Source organism: Sinocyclocheilus grahami, unplaced genomic scaffold (assembly GCF_001515645.1).
Source record: "Sinocyclocheilus grahami isolate Dianchi unplaced genomic scaffold, SAMN03320097.WGS_v1.1 scaffold1250.1, whole genome shotgun sequence".
Classification (NCBI taxonomy): Eukaryota; Metazoa; Chordata; class Actinopteri; order Cypriniformes; family Cyprinidae; genus Sinocyclocheilus; species Sinocyclocheilus grahami.
Genome location: NW_015506429.1, coordinates 332108 through 350736, shown reverse-complemented (window position 1 = coordinate 350736; position 18629 = coordinate 332108). Strand labels below are relative to the sequence as shown.

General features: G+C 43.3%; 1 protein-coding gene across 1 annotated transcript in view; it reads right to left on the bottom strand.

Moving 5' to 3' along the window:
• dync1h1 (dynein, cytoplasmic 1, heavy chain 1) overlaps window positions 1–18629 on the bottom strand; it is a 61486-nt gene that overhangs the window by 10946 nt on the left and 31911 nt on the right. The window contains 26 exon segments of the mRNA XM_016254459.1: window positions 135–221; window positions 224–487; window positions 573–723; window positions 1878–2024; window positions 2129–2282; window positions 3014–3141; window positions 3222–3434; window positions 4040–4255; window positions 4326–4443; window positions 5398–5593; window positions 8023–8143; window positions 8231–8350; window positions 8425–8598; window positions 10176–10380; window positions 11249–11463; window positions 11532–11693; window positions 11768–11882; window positions 11968–12101; window positions 12180–12309; window positions 13858–14021; window positions 14106–14271; window positions 14821–14942; window positions 15023–15229; window positions 16285–16518; window positions 16591–16731; window positions 17789–18042. Coding sequence (XP_016109945.1) covers window positions 135–221; window positions 224–487; window positions 573–723; window positions 1878–2024; window positions 2129–2282; window positions 3014–3141; window positions 3222–3434; window positions 4040–4255; window positions 4326–4443; window positions 5398–5593; window positions 8023–8143; window positions 8231–8350; window positions 8425–8598; window positions 10176–10380; window positions 11249–11463; window positions 11532–11693; window positions 11768–11882; window positions 11968–12101; window positions 12180–12309; window positions 13858–14021; window positions 14106–14271; window positions 14821–14942; window positions 15023–15229; window positions 16285–16518; window positions 16591–16731; window positions 17789–18042 — 4338 coding nt within the window.

The following is an 18629-nucleotide window of genomic DNA, read 5'->3' as shown; positions in this document are numbered from 1 at the left end:
AGAGATGCACACAGACAGAGGCGCAGAGACACACAGAGAGACGCACACAGAGAGATGCACACAGACACACAGAGAGGCACAGACACACAGAGAGAGACGCTCCCACAGAGACACACACCCAGAGAAACAGAGACACGCACACAGACACACACACACACACACACACACACACAGAGAGAGACGCACACAGAGATACACACACACAAACAAACAGACACACACACACACGTGACCTGGTTCAGAGCCTCCATGGTGAAGTAGATGCTGCTGCAGGCCGAGGACAGAGACAGATACTGCTGAGACACCGTCTCCACTTCTTGCATGACGATGTCGGTTTCCTCCACTTTCCTGGTCACCTCCGCCGCCTCCTTCTTCAGGTTCTCCAGGGTGGTGATGATGGTGTCGTCATCCAGGATGCGACCCTTGACCTCATTCAGGGCCTGCAGCAGTGATTTTTCCAGCTGACGCAGACGCAGCTGGAACTCACCTGCACGGATTCAACAGAACCACGTTTACACACCAGCACTATTAATGATCCGACGGCACTTCCTGTGACACTCTCCGTCGCTCACCCTGCAGCTTCAGCAGGTCCGATCGCTTCTCGTCCACGTCCGGACGCTCGGCCTTCAGGACCTCGTTGAGACACTGGCTCTGCAGGCTGCTGCGGGTCACCGTGAAGTTCACGAAGGTCACACGAGAGCAAAGGTCAGGAGGGAACTCCACCTGCAAAGACACATCACAATTCAGCCGTTAATTTCAAATCTTTATTTTTCAACTTTAAAGGCAGATTTTTGCTCCCAAGTTGTTGAAACTAGACCGTTAATTGTGGTTTTAAACTACTCTTTATGGTCAGAACATGACAAGTCAAGTCAAGTCACCTTTATTTATATAGCACTTTTAACAATACAGATTGTGTCAAAGCAGCTTTACAGTATTAAATGTGACCTTTATTTTTCAACTTTAAAGGCAGATTTTTGCTCCCAAGTTGTTGAAACTAGACCGTTAATTGTGGTTTTAAACTACTCTTTATGGTCAGAACATGACAAGTCAAGTCAAGTCACCTTTATTTATATAGCACTTTTAACAATACAGATTGTGTCAAAGCAGCTTTACAGTATTAAATGTGACCATGGAGCACAAAACCACACATAAGGGTAAAAAAAAAAAAAAAAAAAGAGATTAATACATCATCTGAAATCTGAATAAATGAGCTTTCCATTGATGTATGGTTTGTTAGGATCGGACAATATTTGAAAATCTGGAATCTGAGGGTGCAAAAAAATCTAAATATTGAGAAAATCATCTTTAAAGTTGTTCAAATGAAGTTCTTAGCAATGCATATTACTAATCAAACATTATGTTTTGATATATTTACGGTAGGAAATGTACAAAATATCTTCATGGAACATGATCTTTACTTAATATCCTAATGATTTTTGGCATAAAAGAGAAATGTATAATTGTGACCCATACAATGTATTGTTGGCTATTGCTACAAATATCCCCCAGCGACTCAACACTGCTTTTGTGCTGCAGGGACACATATAGGAAAATAGTGTGCAATAATGCAAAAGGAAAATAGTAAACACTCAATTTTCAGTTAAATTACTTCAACAAACAACTTCACGTTCTTGAATTCTTTAAACTTTTTCAGTTACTACTCCTTAACAAAACATCTTATTAGAAAAAAATATTTTTTTAGTTTCTGCATGTTCTAACGAGTGATATTTCAAATCATGAATCAGGTTTGTGTGGCCTGAATTTGACGAGTATCTTCAGCACAGCTTGCAGTGCAGGCTGCAATATTAGTAATACTACATTTTTTCTGCTTGGTCTGATCTCTCTCTCAGACAGTGTGAGGCACACGAGAGCATTACCGTGGGGTCTCGTGTGGAGAGGAAGATGACGAAGGAAGGAGACAGATCGATGTCCTGATCTCCGAGCGTGATGAGCACTCGGCCGCCGGTCCTGCGCACCTCTCGGTTGAGCACCGGGTTCAGTATGGGGTCGTAGCTCTCCACGTCCTGACAGAGAATCAGCGACACACAGGCATTATTGAGCAAACGCCCAGACCCTGACAGATGAAGACAGAGCTGGACATTCCTACAGTAATAATGAGGCCTCGTACCTGCACCAGCAGAGGGTTGCCGAATCTCAGAGCGCTCTCCAAATTCTTCCTGAAGGCATCATCCAAAAAGCTGGTGCGGGTGATCTTTTTGTCTTTATATTCGTTCAAGATGAACTCCGTGGCCTGCCCTGATGGGTCGATGATGAGCGGATACCTGCAGAACACGACAGACACGTGAGAAATCAGCAAGAGTTAGGGCTGTCAAATAATAATTCAGATTTCACATTCGTCAAATTTAAAATAAAAATCCACATTCGAATGCAAAAAAGTTGCATTTGAATTTTAGGAGCGCGTCAAGGAAGCCGTATCAGGGGTGCACAAAATGCAATGATGTAAGAGTCGTTGCTTTTTAAATGCTTTTGTAAAGTTATTTTTATGCCTTTTTTTTATTTAGATAGGACAGTAGAGTGAGAGAGTGGAGAGCAGGACCAGCAAATGACCTCGAGACGGGAATCAAGTCTCAAACTCTCGGGAATTGAGACTTCATGGTGTTTTTGTCCCCATCGCACTGCATCTCATGTTTTTCAATGAAAAAGTGCTCTTTGTGATTGGTTTTCGTTCCTTTGTATTAAACGATGCATACATGATGCTGTTTTGTTTATAATTGTTTAAGCAACTTATTTTTGGTTTATAAACATTATGCACTTTTCACAGATAGCCATGTTATTTTATTGCTTTAATAAACATGCATTAGTAATATTTTGCTTGATGCAACCTCTTGGAGAGAAGACAAAATCGACTGAAATCATGCCTTTTAAATTTGAATGCAATTCAAATATTGATAATATTTAAGTGCAGAATTCTAATGCAGCTTTTCAGTCATTTTGACAGCCCTAGCAAGAGTCCTTCAGTAATCCACCCGTCCCGTCTCGTCCCGGCTCTCACCGGTTGAAGCGCTTCAGCATGATGGCGTTCTCGGTGCACAGGTCGTCAGCGGGCAGTGAGTTGGCCTGCCAGCGCAGCCTCTCGTCTGCATTGGACAGATACTCCGTCCTGGCGATGTCTGTGCGGAACTGGACGGGAGAAAGCGCAGGTTTCAATCGTACAGCAGGGATCTGAAGCGCTCAGTGCGCCAGCATCACATTCTCTGTACCTGAATGTTGGCCTGCTGGAGGTGATGGGACCAGGTGGTGAAGAGGTTCTGTCTCATCTGCTGGTCAAAGTAACCAGCGTAAGCGATGAAGGCGGCGGAGAGCAGACAGTCTCCGGCGATGGTGGACATCTGGTTCTTGAAGGTCTCGCTGGTCTTTTCCCATCGCTCTCTCTCAGCAGATAAACTCTTCAGCAGGGCTGTGCTGCGGTTCACCTGCACAGAGATTAGAAGACTAGTCAAGCTTAACAGACAGCTGTTCAGAGAATACTACAACTAGCCAGAAGACTAATCCACCACAGGTTTCTCTCAGGAACTTTTAAAGTCTTTGTGAACAGCGGTTTCCAGCAAAACAAGCTCTATGGTGAACATACTTCAAGAGGTTCTCGTCTTCTGTTCTTCAGAAATCACAGTCAAAGCTCAAATGTGAATTTTGATGCTGTAAACAAGCTGCTCAATTAGGATTACAAACTGAACTTAAAAAGCAGGAGCATTTGATGGTCTCTCCTGTTCTGCATTTACGTTTGTTGATTTAAAAGATGTGTTTATCCAAAAGTGACTTTCAAATGAGGAAGAAATTAAAAGAATCATTTGTTGGCTTAATTTTTGAACACCATGCCAGCTTCTTTGGCTATTTTCATGTCTAAAATCAGATTTAAGTTATTAAAAAGATAGAGTACCACTAAATAAGATCCATTTTTATGAAACTACATTTGGATTAACTTGATTAAAAACCTTTTCAATGGCATCAACAGAATAAACCACTTCCTCTAAGCAGCAGCAATATTGAAATGTGCTCATCTCAGTGTTTGTGGTCGTACCTTCGCCTCCACAGCAGCCAGATCAGCTTTGATGGCCTGCGCTTCAGAGATGAGCACGGCGTACTCCTCCTTATAGCGTGCGATGCTGTTCTCCAGATCCCGGATCATCTGCTCCACCTCCTCGGCCTTCGTCTTGTTGTCTTTAGCGTCGTCCTCCAGCTTCTGCAGCTCGTTCCTCAGCGGCTCGACCCGCTTCAGCATGTCTGCGTAATTCAGCTGAACACAGAGCCAGAGATCAGCAGCGAGTCGCCACGCTCGCGCAGAGCTTCAGCGGTCAGTGTCGTACCTGAGCGATGGCCCACTTGACCATCGGCCCGCAGGCCAGAGACGCCCGGTTCACCTGCTCGTAGTTGTAGCTGGGGTTGGACATGTAGTTCTTCTTCATCTTCTCACGGATGGAGTCACTGGGACGCAGGAACAGTGTGTTAGAATGAAGCCGACTGTGATTTCATCATGACACAGAATGAGGATGAACTGAAGTTAACATCTACACACATGATCTCGGGGATTCACTAAATCTCTGTCAGCCAAAACCCTTTGAGCTACAAGATTTTCTTGAAGTCCCCTTGTGACTTGAAGTTAATATATTTAAATCTGGGCTGTTGATTTAACATGTTTATTAGGTACAATTGATTGATTTTTTACAAGTTGTTAATATTCCGCTAAATTTGATATACTGCCACTATTGTCTGTTTTTGCTCAATTTGCAAATGAAAAGTTCACAAGAGCAGAACTGTTAAGTGTCTTCGATCAACAGACAGCGGTGTTTTTCCTTAGTGAATGAATGCGGTTTTGAACCAATCAAGTGAGTCAAAGACTCAGTGACTTGTTCATAAAGACAGTCACTTGATTCACTCCTGAATGAATCAGCTGTTTGAAGGAATCAGTTGAATGAATGACTCACTCATTAAGACAGTTGGCACTTTTGGTTTCATATTTATAGTATTCATTTCATGAATCAGTACTAAAGATACTTTTTTGTAATGTTTATTCAATGCTTTTCACATTTAACACAAATAAGTAATCTCTCTCAGCACAAACTGACGTGCGATTAATTTGCGATTAGATTAATTATATGCCACATCATGTAATCAATTAGATTAAAAACAGCCCTAATTTCAATAACTCAAGACATTCACATGTTCATAGTCAGTTAATGGTCACATGACATTTAGATTAAATATTCTGTTTAACTATTTTTAGAGTTAAATTTTGATCGTTTATTCTAACATCACATTTATGATTAATTATGTTTTCATCGACTCATGAACCCCGGTTTGGGAATCCATGCAGTGGCGTCTGAACGACACCGAGTCCGTCTCATACCTGAGAGGAAGAAGTATGAAGGATGATAATACCTCGTGTCCTCAGAGACAAAGTTGACTATGCTGGAGATGAAATTGTCTCTGACAATAACTTGTCTGATCTTTTTCCAGTCACTAGTTTCCTCCCCCAGCAGGAGGCAGATCGACTCTAGAGCCAGTTTAACGGCTGCCGGAGGGTTGGCCATAGCGCGAACCTCAACCAGATGCTGCTTCTTAATCGAGCTGACCGCTAGAGAGGGAATGGAGGTGTGTGGTTTAGGACCATGAGGACACATGGGTTCACGCGGGGGAGCAGAGCGGCTGTGGAGCCGGAAAGAGGAACCGTGTCACGTGACGAGCCAATCAGAGCTCCAGCCCATCATTCTGGGCCAGCAGTTAATTTGATCTTAAGTTTGTGTCTCGCGCAGAGACGAGGACCACGCTCGTCCTCTTTACACGCTACGCCGCCGCCGCTCCGCACCCCGCAGTCAGTCACCTGATCTCATCAGCAGAAAAGTTCACAATAGTGGGGATGAAGTTCTCGCGCATTATGATGGAGCGAATCTGCTTCCAGTCGGTGGTGCTCTCGCCCAGCAGCAGACAGATGGACTCCAGAGCCAGCTTGACTGCCGCCGGCGGGTTGGCCATCGATCGCACCTCCACTAAGTGCTGCTTCTTAATCGATTTAACAGCTAAACAAGCCACAAGCCGTGAGCAGAGGAAAGAGTGAAGACAGGAAGAGGTTAGCGCAGGGAAAAGACCACCGAACACCGCTGGCAAACACACACAAGACAGAGCTGAGAGCAGAAAGAAGGGAAGGAAATATCCACTGACGTCTCCGGCGACTGACACAGTCACAGCCGGTCACTAGGTGGCGCTTCTGGTTTTAGAGCAGATGTAAACAGTCATTCTGATTATTAGCCAAATGTTTCTCAAATATGGAGCGTAAACTCTTGACGTCAACAGCAGGTGTCATCTGGGCCCTCAAACCAGTGAATATTTCCTTAGTGGATCACAACTGACAGGAAAAAACATTTCAAACTGATACTGTATTTAATATTAAAGGTCGACCGATGTATCGGTTTTGTTGATTGACGGAACTATCGGCAAAAATCTCTCCCGATAGTTCTCCAGGTTGCGTCTGTTGCTGGAGCGGCTGAGAAGTGTCTGCTGTCATTATACAGAGCGAGAGCGGCCTCTAGAGGCGGAAATCATGGACACCTCCTGCTGTTTGTTTTGACACGTGACACTGCGCTGCACAGAGCGGGAAGTTTCAGACACGGATTTAAACGCAGCCGACAGAAATTCCTGCCGCGCCACAGAGCGCCATTCACATAGTTTTACATTAAAATTACATTAGTCCCAAATCACTGTTTAATGTACGTGATGACTTCACCCTAGGCTGTAAAATTGTGTATTGTGCATTTTACAGCAAAATGTTAAAGTCTGTATGCTTGATATAGAGAGCTGTAATATAGATCGCACTTTCTCTTTCCGTTTACTCCGTTCATTTAAACGCCAAACTTCAAACTCATCTATGCTGCTTTGTTCATTCTTGAAGTAAACTTTTTCCGGTTTGGTGATTAAATAAATGGTTTTAGACCGCCGCTTGAGTTGAACGCAAAGCATCCACTGTCTGTGTGTGTGTGTGTGTGTGTGTGTGTGTGTGTGTGTGTGTGGTACCTAGGGCTGCGACGATAAATCGATGTAGAATTGATTCGTGGATCGATTCTGAGATCTTGTGAATGCATCGTGATTCTGAGCTTATTCAATTTTAACAGCAGATGGCGCTCTACTCTAGTTTTTATCCACACACTCAAACACTCATGAAGAAGAGCTGAAGAGCGCTTGTGTGTTCGGCTGAGTCTGTAATTTCACCTCGGCTCAGAATGCTTTTATGACGCCAGATTAATTTAAACACAGCCCACTGTGAACACCTTTGTGATTCGCTTCAACCTTTATGAATTTTATGAATGATTATTTTATAGTTTTATATATAGTTTGTATTTTAGAGTAGAGCCGTTTCTAAAGCATGCAGCACCATCTGCTGTTCAAAACTAAGCTCAGAATAATTTTTTTTCTGCGACTAAGCGACTAATAAAATTTTGGTCGACTAACAGTTAGTCGACTATTAGGGGGCAGCCCTAGATAGAAGCAAATAAAGTGTGAGAGTACACATACAATATCCATATTTAATATGTAATTTCAGTGCTACGGCTTTTGTGTATTTAAAGATGGCCATGACTGCTGAAATGAAATGGTAATACTTTACTACATTTGTAACATTAAGATTAATTGTTCCTTGTTAGAGTGTGTTTATTCAAAATTTACTGTTACTAATACATTTTGAAGTTTCTTCTGATAACATTAAACTATGAATTAACTTAAATGATCAATATAAAAATGAATATTCATATTTTTATTCATTTACAAATTATGGTTCAGTAGTGTTTTTTTTTTAAATAGTAAAGAACTATTTTAGTTTTCGTTCAGTATCCATTTGAAAAACTATTGGTTGATTAATTGGTATCGGCCAGTGTGGTCCAACCTAACTATCAGTATCAGTAAAATCCGCTATCGGTCGACCTCTAGTTAATATGTGCAGATTTTTGCAACGTGAATCTGGACAAACAGCAGCACCAGCAGTGGAAGCGCAGAGGAGAGCGGAGCGAACCGTACCGTTCTGAGCCTCGATGACGGCCGGCTCCACCTGGTCCAAATCCTGCTTCACGCTCAGCTGCTTGACTTTAATCACTTCCTGCTGCTTGTAAACCGCTTCCTGTATATCCTGACTCATGACCTGTTAAGCCAAACAACACCAGTCAGGTTATTTACGAGAGCAGCGGCACAAGAGCACTGAAGCGATGTTCTGAACGACGACTCTTGCCTTCTTCTTCTCGGCCTCCTGCTGGTCTTTCACCATCTTCTTCAGCTTGTCGTTGGCAGCAGCGTTCTTGACCTCCAGCTCCTGACTCTTGATCCGCAGGTCGCGCCGCAGCTCCTCCACCTGTGACGTCACACGGTTAATAACGCTAAACGAGCTCATGCGTCTGCACGCGTGATGTCGTGTGAAGCGCGCACCTGATCGACGGTCTCTTTGATTTTGCGCAGACCCACGTTCAGATGCATCTGCTGCTCCTCCAGCTCGCTGCGCTTCTCGTTGAACAGGTTGGCGTAGTGGTTGATGAAGTCCAGGTAGTGTCGCGGGGTGATGGCCATAGTGCGGCCGCCGCGCTTCGCCAGACGGTTGTTAGCCTAACACACACACACAGAGAAATAAAGCATCACAGCATGCTCTGAAAGCAGTATGCACCTCATCAGACGGCGAGCGAGACGCTCTTCTGACCTGGTGCAGCGTCTGATGCACGAACACACAGCCGTTGATGATAGCCTCGCGGTGTGTGGGCAGCTGCGGCAGCTTGTCGTACACGGTGGGCATGTAGTCCGGCACTTTGTAGTTGGGCTTCTCCAGGTCCATCTTGCTGGTGAACTCTTTACCCACCTGTGCCCCACACACACACACACACACACACACACACACCCACACAGAGAGAGAAATAAAGCATCACAGTGTGCACTGAAACTAGAGCTGCACGATTCTGGATAAATTGAGAATCACGATTTTTTTGGTCTCAAATAGAGATCAAGATTCTCCCACGATTCTTACCTAAAAAAAAAAAAAGTGTAATTTATTAGAGGCTGTGAGAAAATAGTAATTGCTGCAATCTATTTAAAAGAGTTGAATTAATTTGCATGAATGAAAAATTGTAATTTATATATATATACATACTCGTATATATTTTACACTTTCATTAAAGTGTACTTTCATTTCATTACATTACGGAACCGGGAACACTTCCCATAACACCCGATGTACTTGCTACATCGTTAGAAGAATAGCATCTACGCTAATATTAGTCTGTTTCTCTCTTATTCCGAGGTCACCGTAGCCACCAGATCCAGTCTGTATTCAGATCAGATGGTGGATCAGCACCTAGAGAGGACCTCTACAGCCCTGAATATCAGCGGAGACCAGGACAACTAGATGAGCCCCAGAGACAGATCCCCAGTGAAGACCTGGTCTCAGACGGCCACCGGGACAAGACCACAGGAGCCAGATGAGTCCTCCGCACAATCTGACTTTGCTGCAGTCTGGAATTAAACTGCTGGTTTGTCTGGCCAGAGGAGAACGGCACACTATTTCCCTGTTTAATACTGTAAAGCTGCTTTGACACAGTCTGCACTGTAAAAGCGTTATATAAATAATGGTGACTTGACTTGAAGCGGTTTCTTACCTAAACATGCTCTAACTGGCAGCCCAAAGGCAGATTTGAATGCTCCGGTAAGACTTTTTCAAAAATTCAATAGACACTGGCGAATCGTTGTCATTTAGAAATCAGGGGCCAGTTGCATATACCACTTAGACTACTCTTAAAAAGTTAGTCATATATTTTTTTCTTTAAGGTTGGCCATAACTTTTTAAAGTCCATTATAAAAAGGGAGAATGGTCTAATTTGAATCCAAAAAGTAAGTTTTATTACCTCTTCGCAAACAACTAGTTGGTCGAATTAGTTAAGATGCCATCTTAACATAGTGGCTATGTTTATGCATCCGGCCCCAGATCGCGTGGGTGTCTGAATCGAGATTGCGATCTTTTGAAATCCAATTTTCACCAAAACCAAATTTCTTTAATGTATAGAAAAGGTATCCCCATTCTAGCCAATCAAATGCTTTCTCAGCATCTAATGATAGGACAGATATTGCGATCTTTTAACGATTAATGGTGCCGCTTTAACTGAAACCGATGTGAATCTCATCAGATGCTCTCTGACCTGGTGCAGCGTCTGATGCACGAACACGCAGCCGTTGACGATAGCCTCGCGGTGCGTGGGCAGCTGCGGCAGCTTGTCGTACACGGTGGGCATGTAGTCCGGCACTTTGTAGTTGGGCTTCTCCAGGTCCATCTTGCTGGTGAACTCTTTACCCACCTGATAGAGCGCTTCAGTGGACCAATCCCCAAACCAGTTGAGCACACACCTGAAGAGAAACACCATCAGTCCAGCATAAAAGCAACATCGGTTAGAGAAAGAGCACACAGGATTCGACATTAGCTGTGATTTTAACTGATGCACAAAATTAGAATATGACATAATAAAACTGCGAATAAAGCACTGTTTCCATCCCATGCGTTCAAAAAAAAAGAAAAAAGAAAAAAAAAAAAAAAAGAAGGTCACTTCCTGGGAACCTGGTGCAAAGCATCAATAATAAAAATTAAAGTTGCCTCAACCGGGGAAACGGTGTCTGTTTTCCTACATAAATGACTTGCACTTGATGAAAAGCAATAAACACTGTCATGTTATCTTTCGTTCGGATGCCTGAGGCAGTTATGGGAGGCGATTTGATATTTTTATGACAGACTTTGGCTCAGACATTTCAAAATTATTAAAGCATTTGAGATGGTGTGCAATGAGATCAGTGCACTGGTTAGTCCAGTTATCCAGTCTCATGATCTGCTGAGGCAAAAATCATATGACTTTTTTTGATATGCACCAAGGAATTTATTTAGTAAATGGGTTTCCATCGTAGTTTATGCATATCTTCTTACTGGATAAAACAATTATTTGACCCAAGAGCGCAAAAACTTTTCTGATGCACATTTTTAGAATTTACAAACACCATGGCATTTCCTTCCAGTGTTTTTTTTAAAGCAATATCCCAAAATTTGCATAAAAGTAGGTGGATAGTTAACAGTTCTTCATTTAAGCAGACATGTCCTGCATTCCTGTAGCTGAAACAGAAGATCACGACGCTAGCAATAGCAAGGTCATGGGTTTGATTGCCAGGGAAAGCATGAACTGATCAAATGTATGAAATGTATGGATGATAGCATGTGCCACAAACACACCTGTTGAAGAGGGCAGGTGAGGTGGCCGCTCTGTCCTTCAGCCCCTCCGATGACGGGTTCATGGTGAACACCACGTGCAGGTTCCTGATCACCTGACTGGTGAACCATTTGTACAGCTCCTCATGGGTGTCCAGCATCAAGCCCTCCTTCTGCGCTCCTTCCTTGCACTGCGTCATCAGGGTGGCGTATTCGTCGCCCTCGAACAGGCCGGGCACCTGCAACAGCAGAGAGCGGTCAGAACACACGAGGAGACGGAGAGCGAGTCTCCGTTCACGGGTCGCACCTCTCCGTTGGCCAGCAGCGTGTTCATGCGCTCCAGGAAGCCGGAGTCCAGCACGTTCGACTCGTCCATGATGAAGGCGATCTTCTCGTTCTTGCAGCCGGAGCGGCGGAGCACTGTCCGCAGGTCTTCGTCAAAGTCCTCGCCGGTGTATTTCCTGTGGACCTGTGAGGATACGATCGAGTTACAAAAGCCTCAAACAAAACTTGACAGACAATCAAATGTTTGCTTGCTCTAACCTTGATCTGATAGACAGTCAGTCCGTTCATCCAGGCCACGAAGCGGGAGAGCGTGGTCTTTCCAGCACCGCTGACGCCGATCAGGAGCAGGTGACCCTGCGGCTGACGGAAGATTCTGGAGGGAGAACATCAGCGTGACGTTACTGAAGCGTCAGCGGGGTGAAATAACAAACCGCTGTGTTTCTTCAGGCTCTCTGTACCTGTCGATCCTCAGCACGTGATCCAGAACCTCATTGAAGAGCACCAGAGGAACGTCCAGCTCCTCCTCGTAGAACACCTTCAGTCTGGCCTTCACATAGTCCCGCAGCTCCTCCTGCTCCACGGGAATGTAGTCCTGCAGGAGAACAGCAGAAGCGGTCAGTCGTATCGGAGTCTGCAGTGATGTCCAGAAGAGTTCAGCTCGGTCACTCACCTTGGAGAGCCAGTTGCTGTACAGGATGGGTCTGTTAAGGGCTTTGTCACGGTCGATGTTAGGAAAGTGTTTGAGGGCGACCATGTTTATGTTCTCATCTGTCCAGCGTCTCTCCTCATCCTCCACCAATCTGCCGGGAGAATCAGTTCAATCCGTGTGCAATGTCACAAGAACGAACACATACTTATAGGTTTGCTGCTGATGCACATTTTGGTACGCTCTGAAATGCAACATTGTTCCAAAACAGGAACCAAAATTGCAACAGTGATCTACAGGTCTGAAAAGAGCCTTAAAGGGATAGTTCACCCCAAATTGAAAATTACGCCATGATTTACTCACCCTCAAGGCATCCTAGGTGTGTATGACTTTCTTCTTTCAAATGAATCCAGTCGGAGTTATATAAAAAATGTCCTGGCTTTCCGAGCTTTATAATTACAGTGGGTGGATTTTTTATTTTTTTTTAATAGTCCAAAAGAAGTCCAATAAAGCGCATCCATCCATAATAAAAAGTGCCAAAGTTTCTGTACTTTAGCAAAGGCAAACCAGTCTCCTCTTGGCTTGTATCGAAATCCTCATTTTCTTTACAAATCCTCGTTTCGTACTTCTAATTCGTGACTGGCGTTTTGTTTTGCTCTCTCCGCTGCGCTTCCTCGTTCATCACGAATCAGCTGACGCTACGCCGACATCCTACATCATCTGCCGGAATGGTGTTCCATTGTGAATGCGCGTACGAGTTAGCATCAGTTCAATCCGTGTGCAATGTCACAAGAACGAACACATACTTATAGGTTTGCTGCTGATGCACATTTTGGTACGCTCTGAAATGCAACATTGTTCCAAAACAGGAACCAAAATTGCAACAGTGATCTACAGGTCTGAAAAGAGCCTTAAAGGGATAGTTCACCCCAAATTGAAAATTACGCCATGATTTACTCACCCTCAAGGCATCCTAGGTGTGTATGACTTTCTTCTTTCAAATGAATCCAGTCGGAGTTATATAAAAAATGTCCTGGCTTTCCGAGCTTTATAATTACAGTGGGTGGATTTTTTATTTTTTTTTAATAGTCCAAAAGAAGTCCAATAAAGCGCATCCATCCATAATAAAAAGTGCCAAAGTTTCTGTACTTTAGCAAAGGCAAACCAGTCTCCTCTTGGCTTGTATCGAAATCCTCATTTTCTTTACAAATCCTCGTTTCGTACTTCTAATTCGTGACTGGCGTTTTGTTTTGCTCTCTCCGCTGCGCTTCCGCGTTCATCACGAATCACTGGAGCTGATGCTACGCCGACATCCTACATCATCTGCCGGAATGGTGTTCCATTGTGAATGCGCGTACGAGTTAGCGGAGGCTAGAGATTACCGTTTATAATGTTTTAAATATGGATATTTTTCTTACAAAAATTCATGGATTCGCTACAGGAGGCCTTTATTCACCCCCTGGAGCCATGTGAGGCACTTTTTGTTATGGATGGATGCACTTTATTGGACTTCTTTTGGAATATTGAAAAATAACACCCATTCACCGCCACTGTAAAGCTTGGAAGAGCCAGGACGTTTTTAAATATAACTCCCGATTGTATTCATCTGTAAGAAGAAAGTCATATACACCTAGGACGGCTTAAGGATGAGAAAATCATTGGGTAATTTTCATTTTTGGGTGAGCAATCCCTTTAAGCTCACCGGTCCTGGAAGAGTCGCAGTGCTTCGTGAGCCCAGATGCGAATCAGACCCTCCACAGGCAGCGTCTCCAGCGGCCGCAGCGCCTCAAAGATGCCTCGGACCCAGCGGGTCATCTCTCTCGGGGAGTAGATGTAGTGCGGCTGCGTGTCCTGAGTGAACCGCTCCTGCTCAAACACAAAGCAGTCGAGATAAACTTTTCATCAGCTCAGGAGACGAACCCATGAGCGTTCAGCGGTTTAAATGCAAACCTGAGACATAGTGTAGAACTCGACCATGGCCGCCGTGAGCGGCTCAGCAAAGGTCCGCAGCGACGGGATGAGTCTGAGCATGGCTCTGTTGAAGGTGCCGTAGATCTGCGTGAGCGAGGCGGGGCCGGGATAGTCCACATACACCACTGGCACGTGACGCAAAAACCTGTAAACGCTCACACGAGTTAGGCCAGGACATCACTGGACACTAGGGCTGGGCCACATGCCAAAAAAATTACACCTTGGTTTCTACGATTTGAACTTGAAAATTTAAGTACAACACGATTCAAGTAACTTTTTCTTCATTAACCCTCTAGTTAAAGAAAATTCTATTCCAAGTGCAGTGAAGTCAAGGAAATTCAAATTTAAAATGACTGAAGTTATAACACCAGTAGAATATTAACTATAAATGTTCTGTAAAAAAAATGAACAGCAGCTTTCATCATGATACAAACATGAAATATCAGACATACAGTGCTGCCCACTAATATTGGCACCCTTGGTAAATATGAGCAAAAGGGGGGGGGGGGGGGAACTCACATTACGAAATAGATGTTTTTCTCCAATGCACGTTAGCTACCACAAAAATACTAAGCAAGAAAATCATGTTTTGCAGTGTTCGAATTAATGAATAAAATTGGAAAAAATTGCCCAACCCTACTGAACACGTCTACTGAACACATGTATTTATTAGCGGTGATGACGACAGCCGAACCTGTACGAGAGCGGCTTCCTGCCGGGGTCTGTGGGAGGGTTACAGGCCCCGACGAACTGGATCCGCTCCAGCTTCACCCAGGTCTGGTCTGAGGTGCGGTAGAAGCCGCCGTGCTCCACCATCTGAACACAACACAGCACGGGTTACACCGCAGACAGACACACAGCAGGAGCCGGACTCAGCGAGATGCTCGCACACGCACCTGTCTGATGAAGGAGATGACCCGTTGCGTGCCGTACTTGTCCATGTCGGGCAGGTTGATCTCGTCGCAGAAGAGCACCAGCCACTTACCCAGCTGCACCGGAGCCAGAACCACGCCGTTAGGAGTCCTGCGGTACTCGCAGTAATGATCGAAGGTCTTCAGCAGCAGCTCCGGAGTCGTAGCGCTGGAGAAGTTCAAACCCACCACCTGGAGAAAACACATTTCACAAGTGACCAAGCAGTCGACCCAGCATCACATCACAGAACACAGCGGTGCCAGTGGATCTGCTTTAGGAACACTGCATTGGTTCATCTGTAGGGCCCTATGAGTTCCACGATGTCGAAACACCGAATCCAATCATAAAAACAGAAATTACTGTATAGTGTCACAGAATTTGCCAAATTTTGGATGGATACAGCAATAGTAGATCGGTACACTTTAATCAAAACACAATATGGACTAGTGTCTGTGAATATTAAGCCGCATTTAAATATGAATCCTGTGTGTTCTGCGTGTCTCGGAGGTTTCGTTTACTTCACTTTACTGCCGCCTCAATATATGAACACACGAACATGATCTCTAGAACTGCTCTGAGAGTCGCTTCATGAGCATTTCACCGTTTCTTTTGAGCAAAACTATCGTTATATCATAAACAAACAGAAACCTAAAGGTCTTCACAGCAACCCGTCAAAATAAAAGTTTGGTTTAACTTGAAGAAACCGTGACAGAAATATTACTTAATGTAATGATAGTACTGCTACTAATAATAAAATTAAAACATTATTTTGGAAGGAACATTTAGCAGAATAAATATTTACCAGAAAAATGTAAATGAATAGTATTTCTGAAATATATTTTTTTTATAAAATAAATTAATTAGAGATACTCTTTTGATAACTAATATTTAATGAAACTATTCAAATGGAATCCAGAAAATTTATGGAAAACAGAATTTAAAATAGACAATAAAACTGAATATTTCATATCACCCTGAAAACTAAATTTCTGTTAAACTTTTAATAAATTGCTGTTTAATATTTTAAGTTTCACGATTTCAAATAATTAGACATGCTTTTTGATGAATACAACTTAAATTTAACCATTAAAACAGTCTAGAAAATAGAAAAAAACGGAATCCAGATAAAATGTAAAATGGAATTTAGAAACAAAATAAAACAATGTGAATAAACTCAGACGGATTTCATAGGGCCCTACATCTGTAAGAAGAGATTCTGGATTTCTGAACGTAATCCGCTCCTCACCTCCATGTCCGGCAGGGCTCTCAGGGCACTGAACAGGGTCATGGTTTTCCCGGAGCCCGGCGGCCCACAGAGCACCAGAGGCTTGTGTTCGGCCAGCCAGGTGTAGAGCAGAGCCTCGTGACGCACCGTGTCCAGAGTGGGCACCACCACGTCCGGCGAGGCCACCTTGTGCGTCTCCACCTCGATCTGAGGCACCTTCACCTGCCAGGACTGCCACTCGCCCGTGATGGACACCTGACGGATTCAGAGCAGCGTTAGAGTCACACTCAAACATCACACTCCATCTGAGACTGCGTCTGCTCGCACCTCGTAGTCGATGATCGGCACGTTCGGCGCGGACGGGAGAGACACGGTGGTGATGCGGCGAATGTATTCTCCCAGCTCCGCTCGCATCTTCAGCCTGCTGTCACCCGAGAAGGACCACAGCACCGCGTAGATGAGGTATTTCTGCACGACAAAGTTTAAAGGTTAGCACCTGTTTGTCATATCTGACCCTGGAGCACAAAACCAGTCTTATTTGTAGCAATAGCCAACAATACATTGTATGGGTCACAATTATACATTTCTCTTTTATGCCAAAAATCATTAGGATATTAAGTAAAGATCATGTTCCATGAAGATATTTTATAAATGTCCTACCGTAAATATATCAAAACTTAATGTTTGATTAGTAATATGCATTGCTAAGAACTTCATTTGAACAACTTTAAAGATGATTTTCTCAATATTTAGATTTTTTTGCTCCCTCAGATTCCAGATTTTCAAATATTGTCCGATCCTAACAAACCATACATCAATGGAAAGATTATTATTCAGCTTCAGATGATGCATACATCCCAATTTAACAAAATTGACCCTTATGACTGGTTTTGTGTTCCAGTCACATTTAATCTCTGATTCTGAACTGAGCTGGACGATGACATCATCAATGATGAACTGACTTTAACTGATAAATTAGTTTATTATTGTCCTTTTGTATTATTACACATTATTTTTCCTATTTAATACTGTAAAGCTGCTTTGACAAAATCTGTATTGCTGAAAGCGCTACACTGCAACTACATTGATTCCTAGTATTTCTGTCTGGTTTTCTAGTATTAATATCTAAACATTCTTCAATCAGGAAGCATTTACTTGACAAGTAACATGACTTAAGATATTATGTCTTGTTTTCTGTAAAAATTATAAATTGTTAGTTTTAGCTTAAAACAAACAAAAATATCTAGCAGTGGGGTAAGAAAAATAATTGTTTAGCCTTTTAATAATTTTTCTTACCCCACTGGCAGATATTTTTGTTTGTTTTAAGCTAAAACTAACAATTTATAATTTTTACAGAAAACAAGACATAATATCTTCAGTCATGTTACTGGTCAAGTAAATGCTTCCTGATTGAAGAATGTTTAGATATTAATACTAGAAAACCAGACAGAAATACTAAGTAAGAGAATCAGTTTTTGCAGTGCATATAAATAAAGCTGACTTGACTCGTCCAGGCGTGCCGCACCTGCATGTATTTCTCCAGCTGGTCGATGGGCATGGGGAAATCATGGTGGTTGTTGTTGTAGAGGGCCACGTTGCGGCAGGCCTGATGCAGCATGGAGAAGAGCGAACTCAGCGAGCGCAGACGCGTGAAGTCCATGATGTGCTCCATCTTTGACGCGTGTTCCAGAGCTTTGATCACCAGACCAGTGGAGGTGAAATACGGCTGGAGAACTGCAGCAGCGTCTCTCTGGATCTGTGGATTAAACACAAGAGGCTCTAAAAACTGACAAATACAAGCATGAAGGACAAACTGAGTGATAGCAGAGAAGGACGCAAGATAAACGTCATGCAGAACGGGATTATTAGTTATCAGGGCCGTGCTGGAAAACTCAGATTCTCAGGAAGGATCAGATTCTAGATCCTTATTTCAATGTTTATAATTTAACCATACAAAGATACTGTATCATATTTGAAAAATTTCTAAGGCCTCTAAATTATCGAACTCTGCTCTTTTAGTGTAATTGTAGAAATGTCCAGCTTCAGCTGGAGCTTCTCGTGTCAGATCTGAACTGATTTTGATCAAGTAAAGGTCAGAATAACTGCAGTAATATCTCCAGATGAACACTTACTGCACTGAAGCAGCTCAGCTTTACTTGATTCTCCATCAATCATGTTTTAGAGTCTCAAATCTGATCCTCAGGATCTTTTGAGGAGCGTTTGTTTCCAGAAGCTTTACTTTCACTGTTCCTCAGCGGAGGAATGATCTTCACAAGCCTCCAGAACATCTCACATCTTCTGAGGAGCCTTTATTTCTTCAGCTCTCAATCACTGCATTATATGTTTGGAGCATTTCACTCTCATCT